General features: G+C 43.2%; 1 protein-coding gene and 1 long non-coding RNA gene across 2 annotated transcripts in view; one reads left to right on the top strand and one right to left on the bottom strand.

Annotated features, from left to right (window-relative positions):
* LOC113647519 (rho GTPase-activating protein 26) overlaps positions 1-10,618 on the bottom strand; it is a 54,588-nt gene extending 43,970 nt beyond the window's left edge. Inside the window, exons 1-2 of the mRNA XM_047805879.1 lie at positions 10,455-10,618; positions 9,954-10,134 (exon numbers count right to left, since the gene is read on the bottom strand). Of these exons, the coding sequence (XP_047661835.1) occupies positions 9,954-10,107 (154 nt within the window). The 5' untranslated portion in view covers positions 10,108-10,134; positions 10,455-10,618. The remainder of the gene's footprint in view (positions 1-9,953; positions 10,135-10,454) is intronic.
* On the top strand, positions 5,249-6,595 carry LOC125139829. Its single transcript, XR_007138946.1, has 3 exons — positions 5,249-5,875; positions 6,043-6,175; positions 6,368-6,595. It is a non-coding gene; the product is annotated as an uncharacterized LOC125139829 (long non-coding RNA).
* Positions 10,619-12,500: the final 1,882 nt, after the last annotated feature.

The following is a 12,500-nucleotide window of genomic DNA, read 5'->3' as shown; positions in this document are numbered from 1 at the left end:
TAGGAGTAAATGTTGCCGTAAGAGCCGTGTGTTCCTCAGCATCTCATCAGACCATGAAGATGAAGATGAGGTGCTGCTTCATCAAAGTCTCACGTTTTGCTCCAGTGTGCCAGAAGTAATCACCTCCTTAACCTCAAATCCTGCTCATACTTTAGCTCAGATTAAGCGTTAAGTTTGTATTTGGACGTATTGATAAATGGAGGCAACGTTAGATTTCTCAAAATATAAAAAGTGAGATATTTCCGGAGAAGAACTGGCTGAGATCTCAGTGGAGTTCAGCTGTGATGGACCGAGCACGTCAGACAGCTCTAATCTGGACCTCATCAGGGATAAGAAGCAGAGAACAGACCGATTCATCAGGAGGCGTCAGAGGCCCATCTGCTGCTTCCGCTCTTCTCACTCGAGTCTTTAGAGCAGAAGAACAAAACCATTTTGATCCTGACTGAGGAACAACATCTGAGCAGAAGTGATTCCTGCTGCTGTGGATTTGGTGGTGAATGTGTTTTTTTAGGTGAACCACAAAATGATGAAGTGTGAAGAAAAGACGTGAAGATCAGGATGAGATTATTCTTTCATTTCCACTTATCTTATTTCTGCTCTGTCGCTTTCCATCGAGAGCAACACACACTAACGTGCAGCTGATACAGAATCTGTTTGTCTTCTTCTCTGTTTTCTTTCTTAAATATATCAGAATCCTTCAGACTGGAGTTTTTGTCCAAAATACTAAAAACAGACACTGAATATTTGGAGGATTTTAGCACTTTAGAACAGAAAGGTTTCAGTTACTGACTCTAACACGACCCACACACACACACACACACACACACACACACACACACACTGAAACACAGGTGTGTCCTGGTCAGGTGTGGAGCAGCTGCAGCATGTGACTCACACAAACACACAGATAGACACACAAACACACACACACATGCAGACACTGACACACAGACACAGATAGACACCCACACACACAGACACACAGACACAGATAGACACCCACACACACAGACACGCAGACACAGATAGACACCCACACACACAGACACACAGACACAGATAGACACCCACACACACAGACACACAGACACAGATAGACACCCACACACACTAACACACAGACACAGATAGACACCCACACACACAGACACACAGACACAGATAGACACCCACACACACAGACACACAGACACAGATAGACACCCACACACACTAACACACAGACACAGATAGACACCCACACACACAGACACACAGACACAGATAGACACCCACACACACAGACACACAGACACAGATAGACACCCACACACACTAACACACAGACACAGATAGACACCCACACACACACACACACACACACACACACACACACACACACACACACACACACACACACACACACAGTGTCTGATTAGGAGCTAAAATAAGGATAAATCTCCCACTTTACATCACACTGTGAGCGGCAGCATGAATTACTGCATGAATTAACAACCTCAGTCTCAGGATCTGAGCTCGAGCTACTGAGAGATAAAAATAATAAAGATTCCGTTCAAGAGCAATAAAAAGTTTCAGTAGATAAAGTCACGGCTGCCAAAACGACATGACTGAGATTCTAAACGTCTTCAGTCACATCCAGTAAAAACGTCTCGAAACACCTTTAATTAAAAGCTAAAACTTTTCCACAAAATCCTTCTTTATTATAAATTCCACACATTTATATAATAAAATAATGGAACGCTTTGTGAGTCTGTCACTCAATTCTGCTTATTTTGGGATCATAAACAGATCAGCTGAACTTCTTACACGTGATACAGCCGTCTGCTCTGTTCAGTCTACAGCAGAGGAAGCTGAAGCGTGGTACAGACGGCCGGTCGGTGCTGCGGAACAGGACGAGACACAGACGACCCTCGTCTGTTATCCCGCTCGGGGAACACTGCGCTATTGTCCAGACTCGTCCACCGGACCTCACGAAGAGCAAAGAGCAGCTCAAAGGCACAATGAGCTTCATTCAGCCCAGGAGAAGAAAGACTCGGCGCTAAAGACGCTGCTCCTGATGATGACGACCACAATGGACATGAACAAGAGGCAGAAAAAGATCAAACTGCAGATGGAAAAAAAAAAAAAGTTCCACAGCTGTAAGGCATGAAAACAAAACAGTAGTGTTTTTGCTCTGACCTCCTCCGCTTCCCTTCACCGTCCGACCGGCCGGCAAATTCTCACACGATTCTAGTGATTCTTTCACGATTGTAGTGAACTACATGAGACGACATTTAGTCCTGAAGGTCAGAGGTCCAGTGCATCTTACTGAGAAAAGCTCATTGTGTCCTGATGTTCGGAATTTACTGCAACCTTTAAGGTCCTGAAGCCCGTGGCCAGAAAAGCACACGAGAGATACGAGAAGCTCCAGGAACAGAAACACAGACACACAACAAACCACTTAACATAAAATCTACACAAACAGCACAGCACTAACGGGAGAGGAGAAAAAAAATCATCATTATTTCTACATAATAACACATTCATTTAGTGTTAATTATCTCCTTATAATAAAGCACTGATGTAATTTTATTGCGTCACCTCTGAAAGGGTCCTGATACCTTCCAGGTTTCTATAAGTTTTCTGTGATAAGTTTTCTGTGATAAGTTTTCTGTGATAAGTTTTCTGTGTTTGCTGTAACAGGAATAAACGTCTCAGTAACACACACAGGCTCAGATTCGTCTGGATTCGACCACATGCTGAGAGACAAACTGTTTATTTGAATATAGAAGATAAACTCGTCACAAACAGCTGCATGCTTCTCATTTTTCTCTCGTGGCGTAAGTAAAGTGTAATAAAGGCCGGCTTCGGCTGACGTAAAGCTGCGTTGGCTGTAGTGTTTACTCTCCATCAAACAAAACGGAGCTTTGTGACTGACGCTTTTCTCTACACGCATTCTTTCTGTATGAGGTTATAAACCAGTAAATATTAAATCCAGTTGTCTTTACAGAGCACGTTTACATCCAAGTGTTCAGTCAGGAGCCTCAGCTCAGGGCCGCGCCGCCGCTCACAACACCAGAATTCACCTTTACACAAAGTTCACTCACAGATAACGACATCAGACAACGACATCAGACAACATCAGACAATGACATCAGACAACGACATCAGACAACATCAGACAATGACATCAGACAACGACATCAGACAACATCAGACAACATCAGACAATGACATCAGACAACATCAGACAACATCAGACAATGACATCAGACAACGACATCAGACAATGACATCAGACAACATCAGACAACATCAGACAATGACATCAGACAACGACATCAGACAACATCAGACAATGACATCAGACAATGACATCAGACAACATCAGACAACATCAGACAATGACATCAGACAACATCAGACAACATCAGACAACACCAGACAACGTCCTTCAGCATTTTTATTAACATTCACCAAACGGAGAACGACCGGAGCGAGAGACATAAAGGCAGAAGCTCGGCTTGTTGGACAGTGAAGAAGATTCCTGCTGATTGTTTCACCGACGACTCGAGAGCTTTCTCCACACAGCGAAGTGACGTAACATAAATTAGTAACGTTCCATAACTGCAGGTGCTTTGTTCAGAGAACTCACAGGGATTTACTTGAATCCTGAACAGTGAGAAATGTTTTCATCACACGCAGGAAACCTGATTCGTGTCAAGAGGTAAGGGCCTTGCTCAGGGGCCCAGCAGTGGACCTTCAGATCAGTAGATCAACATCTTAAACACTGAGCTACACGTACAACATGTCTGATCACAAGAGATCTGATCACAAGAGATCTGATCACAAGAAATCTGATCACATCCAACTGTGAACTCTGAAATCTGCAAAAATAACACAAAGTGGCTTTCTTTATAGCATCAGTCTGTGTTACACACACACACACACACACACTCAGACACACACACAGACACAGACACACACACAGACACACACACCCACACACAGACACACACACATACACAGAGACACACACACACAGACACACACACTCAGAAACACACAGACACACACAGACACAGACACACACACACAGACACACACACACACACACACATACACAGACACACAGACACACACACAGACACACACACCCACACACAGACACACACATACACAGAGACACACACACACACACACAGACACACACACACTCAGAAACACACAGACACAGACACACAGACACACACATAGACACACACACCCACACACAGACACACACACATACACAGAGACACACACACACACACACACACAGACACACACACCCACACACAGACACACACACACACACACACACACACAGACACACACAGACACACAGACACACACAGACACACACAGACACACACAGACACAGACACACACAGACACACAGACACAGACACACAGTCAGACACACACACACAGACACAGACACACACAGACACAAACACACACAGACACAGACACACACTCAGACACACACACACACACAGACACAGACACACACACAGACACACACACAGACACAGACACACACTCAGACACATACAGACACACACACACACAGACACACACTCAGACACACACAGACACAGACACACACACACACAGACACACACACAGTCTAACTGGGATAAGAAATTCAGGTCTCAGCAGGTAAATGAAAGATAAACTGGTTCCACTGCTGGGTTCTGAGACTGCAGTGCTGTGTGTTTGACCTCTGCAGCTCCACGTGGCATTAAAGCTGACTGTTAGAGTCAAACCTGCAGGCGGGAGTCAGTACGCCTCATGTTCAGACTCGAGTCTGCCTCTGTGCAGCCTGAAAATCTGATCAGTGAAAGACAGACGCCGAGGCTTCAGACATCAAAACATTTACCTGCAAACCACATCGACTCACCTGAGTCCTGATTTATGGCCTGGTGAACAGGCTGTAAGTGTGTGTGTGTGTGTGTGTGTGTGTGTGTGTGTGTGTGTGTGTGTGTGTGTGTGTGTGTGTGTGTGTGTGTGTGTGTGTGTGTGTGTGTGTGTGTGTGTGTGTGTGTGTGTGTGTGTGTGAGAGAGAGAGAAAGAGAGAGAGAGAGAGAGAGAGAGAGAATGGTTGTAACACTCCTTCCTTATGACCATCTTAGCTAAAGATTCACTTGCTGCTTATCTCCAACACCACGTTGTCTTCACTCCTCAGATCTACAGAACATCTAGAAGCACAAAAATATTTCTGCAGACATTTTTAGTTTCAGAAGAATTCAGGCTTCTGGAATCTTCTTGCCCCTCTGATGTTTGCCAGGTCCAGAAGTCTATAAAAATAACGCTGAAAGTGAACCTCACTTCCTTTTTCCTGGTTAAGCAGCAGAGGTTTCGAAAACCATGGAGTTGCTTCATACTTTTTCCAGATGGAGACGCAGTAAACCACCGAGCAGCAAACACGACGGTAATGGTTTTGTCTCCCTGATGTCTCTGTCTTTCACACCTTCTTATTTATCCTTTAAAGATGGAGTGAATACACACGTCTGGAGAGTTGATGAACAACCTTACATTAATAAAATCTAGAAGATTCTACATGTGAAAGTTTCCACTGTGCAGAAATGATGTGAATTCATATCAGGCTTAAGAGCTGCACTTAATGACTTTCAATGAATTCCAGCGAACCCACGAGGAGACGAGTGAGAGAGGGACATGAGGGACATGTTAATGAATCTGGAACAAAAGAACCGACAACACTCGACAGAACCGGAGGCCAATAAATCTTTAAGAAGCATCTTTAAGAAATAATGAAGGTGGAATCGAAAGAAAACCCATAGAGACAGTGAGAAGATGTGAAGCTCAGGATGGAGCTGAGAAGATGAGAGCGGTGAGAAAACAACACTATCTCATTTCTCCCACTTTTCTTCTCTATTATGCTTCAGAAACATGTATGAGGTCACGTGCCATGACGTCTGCCTGAGACCAAACACAGCCGACTCAAGTTACAGTGAGAAATGACTTCAGACTGAGATTTTAATAAAAAATGTTTTGCAGTTCTACATAAAGTGGAGTGAGAGAAGAAGCCGAGGGAGTAACGCTGCGCTCAGCTACAGTCAGTAACTCTAACGGAGGTCATTTCCGACCTCCAACTAGGAGAAACCCAATCTGACTCGAGCGACAGTGCGCTGTAAGTAAAACCTCACTTCAGGACTTTAAATGAGTTTATAGTGGTGTTTACTTCACAGACTCATCAGATCAACAACACTGACCAGGGAATATAAACACAACACACACTCCTGAGCATTAATGGGAGATAGCTAGCTTACAAACAAACACACACACTTTAATCGTCATGTCCATGTTTTTCTCTACGCTGAAGCTCAAACACATCGAGCTGGAAGATTCCGAGTTCACACTCCAGACTTCTGAGGTAAACTTCACAACGCAGCGCTGCACCAACACTTTGGGATAAAGAACTGGAACACAGCTAGTGGAAAAATGAAGATCTCAACAGAAGCTCCTGCCAACAGTGTGAGTGTATGGTGTGAGTGAACAGTGTGAGTGAAGAGTGTGTGTGAAGAGTGGGTGTGAAGAGTGTGTGTGAAGAGTGTGAAAAGTGTGAGTGTATAGTGTGAGTGAAGAGTGTGAGTGTATAGTGTGAGTGAAGAGTGTGAGGAGTGTGTGTGAATAGTGTGAGTGAAGAGTGTGTGTGAAGAGTGTGTGTGAACAGTGTGAGTGAAGAGTGTGAGTGTATAGTGTGAGTGAAGAGTGTGAGGAGTGTGTGTGAATAGTGTGAGTGAAGAGTGTGTGTGAACAGTGTGAAGAGTGTGAGTGTATGGTGTGAGTGTATAGTGTGAGTGTATAGTGTGAGTGTATAGTGTGAGTGAAGAGTGTGTGTGAACAGTGTGAGTGAAGAGTGTGAGTGAAGAGTGTGAGTGAAGAGTGTGTGTGTGAATAGTGTGAGTGAAGAGTGGGTGTGAAGAGTGTGAAAAGTGTGAGTGTATAGTGTGAGTGAAGAGTGTGTGTGAAGAGTGTGTGTGAACAGTGTGAGTGAAGAGTGTGAGTGAAGAGTGTGAGTGAAGAGTGTGTGAGAAGAGTGTGTGTGAAGAGTGTGAGTGAAGAGTGTGAGTGAAGAGTGTGAAAAGTGTGAGTAAATAGTGAGTGAAGAGTGTGTGTGAACAGTGTGTGTGAACAGTGTGAGTGAAGAGTGTGAGTGAAGAGTGTGAGTGAAGAGTGTGAGTGAAGAGTGTGAATGAAGAGTGTGAATGAAGAGTGTGAGCGAAGAGTGTGTGTGAAGAGTGTGTGTGAACAGTGTGTGTGAACAGTGTGTGTGAAGAGTGTGTGTGAAGAGTGTGTGTGAAGAGTGTGAAGAGTGTGTGTGAAGAGTGTGTGTGAAGAGTGTGAGCCGTTTATAAAACCTTTATAATGACCTTCTACAGTATCGTCTTACAGCATGCCTACGTTTGGTGTGAAGCTGTAATCATTACACCGACTCATCTTTGAGCTCATAAACAGTTTATAATGATAAAGATTCTGCAGGCTGTTGTAATTAACATGTTATATAACACCATAAGATCCAGTCACAGAGACGTTCATAATACAGTTTACATGGAAATGTTCTCAGAGCTGCAGAACCAGTTCTAAACACAGCGAGAGTCCAAAAGAAAAGAAAAAAGATTCTGTCAGAAATGATGGTTTCCTGTCCTGTCAGATCAGGTTCAGCTAAACACACAGATTTATTTATTATTATTTAATACATAATAAATTAATACGTAAAATGTTTCATCATTTATACCTCTACACTTTTATATCATACATTTTATTTAATATTAATTTGATTATTGAGAAAATGTGGTGTGTTATTACACTGTTATAACAGCTCTGATCGATTCTCGGCTCTGATTGGTTATATATGAAGTGTCAGCATTGTGTAGCAGTCAGAGGTAAAGAGGTAAAGCTGGATGTTCCTCAGGACAGAGGAGTTTACACATCTTCACAGTAAGAAGGCTGTTGTGGTCATGGCTGTTTATAGCCGCTATAACCTCAGTAAGAACAGGAACTAACTTCTTTTGCAGATGTTAAACACAGCTATAAATGAATAAAGTGAATCTGTGTTGTACTCGAACACGATTCCAGCCTCGGCTGTGTTTTACTCTTTGATTATTACACTCAGTATTAGGAGTGATGTAGAATGAGTTATGACTGTTTATTGAATCCATCTTCATTTCCTCCATGAATCATATCGTCTCATCATTACGACTTTAGTGTTAATTGAACCATCAGAAACCTTCTGAGACACGTGTTTGAGATCATAGTGCAGTGGCTTAACGCAGCATAATGACTACAGAGCATAAACGAGCAGGTGACATTCACTGAGTGTTTATAAACGAACAGGTGACGTTCTCTGTGTGTTTATAAACGAGCAGGTGACGTTGACGTTCTCTGAGTGTTTATAAACGAACAGGTGATGTTCACTGAGTGTTTGAACTTGTTATGAGTGTTTATAAACGAACAGGTGACGTTCACTGCGTGTTTATAAACGAACAGGTGATGTTCACTGAGTGTTTGAACGTGTTATGAGTGTTTTTAAAGGAACAGGTGATATTCACTGAGTGTTTGAACGTGTTATGAGTGTTTACAAACAAACAGGTGATGTTCACTGCGTGTTTATAAACGAACAGGTGACATTCACTGAGTGTTTATAAACGAACAGGTGACGTTCGCTGTGTGTGAAGGCAGGTGAGACAGGTGTAACACACTAACACAAAACCGCACATAAACCAAGCTGAAATTTACAAGCTGAAAACAACAGTTTGTGGCAAAACTTTTGGTGCTAATGATCAAAATAAACAGATTTAAGTTAAAAAAGTGCAATTGTGGTTATTACGAGTCTCAAGTGTCAGGAAGGAGTCTCCAATGTCAAGAAGGAGTCTCCAGTGTCAGGACGGAGTCTCCAGTGTCAGGACGGAGTCTCCAGTGTCAGGAAGGAGTCTCCAATGTCAAGAAGGAGTCTCCAGTGTCAGGAAGGAGTCTCCAATGTCAGAAAGGAGTCTCCAGTGTCAGAAAGGAGTCTCCAGTGTCAGGAAGGAGTCTCCAGTGTCAGGACGGAGTCTCCAGTGTCAGAAAGGAGTCTCTAGTGTTATAAAGGAGTCTCTAGTGTTATAAAGGAGTCTCCAGAGTCAGAAAGGAGTCTCTAGTGTTATAAAGGAGTCTCCAGAGTCAGAAAGGAGTCTCCAGTGTCAGGAAGGAGTCTCTAGTGTTATAAAGGAGTCTCCAATATCAAGAAGGAGTCTCCAATATCAGGAAGGAGTCTCCAGTGTCAGAAAGGCGTCTCCAGTCAGAATTAAGCCTTAATTTTTACACTTTCTTGTTTGTAAATAAGAAGTGGAACTTTAACTGCACATTAGATGTGATATAAATGGATAAACTGTATAAAGTTTTCTTGAATTTGAGGGCAAATTTACCAACCAGTAAAACGTGCTGTTACGTGCCGTTGTTGAAAAATAATCAACAGTCACGTTTTATTCCTTATTATCAAGCACATATTAATGAGTTCTGTGAGTGAAGTCATGATATGAGCTGAAGAATATTCAGCACTCAGCACTGCACCTGTGCCAAAACTCCACACTGTCCAACAGTCTGAACAGGAGCCGGAGAAGAACACTGCTGGTGCTCAAGAGAAAAACGAGCCAACATTTTTTAGTTCTGGAACAAATGTAAAGTATGAAGAGAACGCAGCAGACATGATGTTCTTCTCATTCACAACACACACTTAACGGTTTGACTGAGATATGATCGGACGCTCCACCCAAACCACACCGTTACAGCAGCTACAACAAAGTGCAAAACACACTGAGGTCTGAACACACACAAATCTGAACACACACATGGGTCTGAACACACACATGGGTCTGATCACACACACACACACACACACACACACACACACACACACACACACTTACTCTTCAGTGCCTGGATGAGCGCTTTTCCGTCTTTAATCAGCTCCTTGATGAACTTGTTGGTGTTGTCCAGCTCCAGTTCGTGGGACTTTAACCTGTCTCGGAACTGAGGACTGTCTAAGTAACAGTCACTGAACTCCAACGCAGGCAGCCCCATGTTCTCGTCCTAAAGCGCTGCTTTCTCCTGGAATTTACAGGGAATCTTACTAATGAACGTCGAAGCGTGAAAATTAAACAAAAACAAAAAACCCTAAACGCTTTTGTTAGTTTATTATCGCTCCATTATTGTTATTTCACCAACACGCCGCTTCACATAACAACAACAAGCCCAAAGCTGCATCCCACAATGTTCTACTTCCGTATCATCTGTGTGTGTGTGTGTGTGTGTGTGTGTGTGTGTGTGTGTGTGTGTGTGTGTGTGTGTGTGTGTGTGTGTGTCTGTGTGTGTCTGTGTGTGTCTGTGTGTGTGTCTGTGTCCGTGTGTGTGTGTGCGTGTGTCCTCACACTCAGGCAGACCGACAGGAGGAGGACTGGAGAACCTGCGCGCCTCTCATGACAACAGGGAGGAAGAGGAGGAGGAAGAGGAGGTAAAGACAATCCTCACTAACAGCGGATCCTCTCTGCGTGTTTTAAACGCCTCGATTCCCCCAATTGCCGCTCCAACCTACCAGCACGCCGGTAATCCGATGATTGATGGCTACCTCAGCCAATAGGATTGCGGGATTCCAACAGCGCCACTAGGATAGGACGCGCGCCTTGTGCGAGAGGAAACAGAGCTACCAAAAGGTTGCTTGGTCGAGAGCCATGACGTCACTGCAAAGCGGGGATTCCGTCTGTTCTAAAGAAAAACCAGGCGCAAAACTGTTCTTCTAAAATAAATAGATAAAAATGAATCAGCAGATGGTGTATGACACACTCAGGGTGTGGAAGCTTTACCATCATTATTCCTGTCCTTAGGTAAGAACCTGGAGCTACAGGCAGCTCACCAGAGCTGGACAGATGAAGGTTATAAAAACGTCAGCTGATCTTTATCCAGTCTCCATCTGTCCAGTGTGGGTGAGTCTGTGTCTGCTGCTCCTGGCTGAGGAACCCAGAATTCATTCCAGGAGATGCTTTTCTGCTCACCACAGAGCACAGAGAGGTTATAGATGAGTTGGTCTTCCAGCTCTAATCGTTCTCTGATCTCCTCATCACAGCGTCGCTGTCTGCGGATCCGACGCTCACTGGAGCTTTTTTGTTTTTCGCACCACTCTGTGTAAAATCTCCAGACTCGTGTGTGTGAAGATCACAGGAGATCAGCAGCTACTGAAAGACTCAAAACAACAATCAGGAAACTTTGGATTCAATTTATTTCTATAGCACTTTTAACACTTTCCCATTGTCTCAAAGCAGCTTTACAGAAGTATGGAAACAGAAGAGAGAGAAAATATATAATATTAATGAGAAGAAAAAATAAGAATAAAAATAAATAAGTGAATATATAATTAAAGTTTAAAATGAATTTAAAAATATGAACTTAATGTAAAATATTATATATTTATCCCTATCCCTATTGAGCAAGCCGCAGGCGACGGCGGTGAGGAAAAACTCCCTGAGATGATATGAGGAACCTTGAGAGGAACCAGACTCAGAAGTGAACCTCATCCTCATCTGCGTGACACTCTACAGTAAATAGTGTAAATGTAAATAATGTCTTTTCTACGACAGTTTATAACAGTGCAGCCGAGAGCTCCTGAGGAACTAATGGGTCATCGTAAACTCTGAGTTCAGCTCAGACCTGATTACTGATAAAGACCAGAACATACAGCTGACTGACACAACATTGGTACAGAAGAAGACATGATAGTCTCCGGGTGGCTTCATACACAACAACCCCATGAGACACTGATGACCAGGAGGATCAATCCCCGGGTAGGTGACCACCGGGTGACGAGACTCCAAACAGGGGTAGAACATCAGGATTGACAAAGTCGCTCCGTAAGAAGAGACGATCGGGCTAGAACTCGAAACACTGGGAGCTCTTCACAGATACAGAGATGTTTTTTCTGTTCAGATGTTGGATGTGAACAATAAATAAAGCTCTCGGCTTGTAGCTGTATGAAATGTATGCATCTCATTTAGGACAGAGGTATGGTCAGAAACTATAATATTTTACATTAAGTTCATATTTTTAATATGAATTTATGACAATTTATGACAACGAACAAGCTAGTAAACAGCTCAGTGTCTGAAACCACTGTAAACATTTTCTTATGCTTTTATATCCACTTCTTCCTGCTAATTAAGTAGCAAATACAAGCTATTATTATTAATGACAAGCTCACAGTAATGTGGGCCTGTATGACTTCATCCTGGACGTTTTGTCTGAGATTATGCACTTGGATGAACACACACACGTACACACACACACACACACACACACACACACACACACACACACACACACACACACACACAAACACACACACACTAAATGGCATGTGGTTCATTTATTTGCAAGTTCATTGCTCCAGCTTCCTCCTTTTAGATTGAGAACAAAATAGATGTGTA

This window comes from Tachysurus fulvidraco, chromosome 21 (assembly GCF_022655615.1).
Source record: "Tachysurus fulvidraco isolate hzauxx_2018 chromosome 21, HZAU_PFXX_2.0, whole genome shotgun sequence".
Classification (NCBI taxonomy): Eukaryota; Metazoa; Chordata; class Actinopteri; order Siluriformes; family Bagridae; genus Tachysurus; species Tachysurus fulvidraco.
This window is presented reverse-complemented; position numbering and strand designations above follow the sequence as displayed.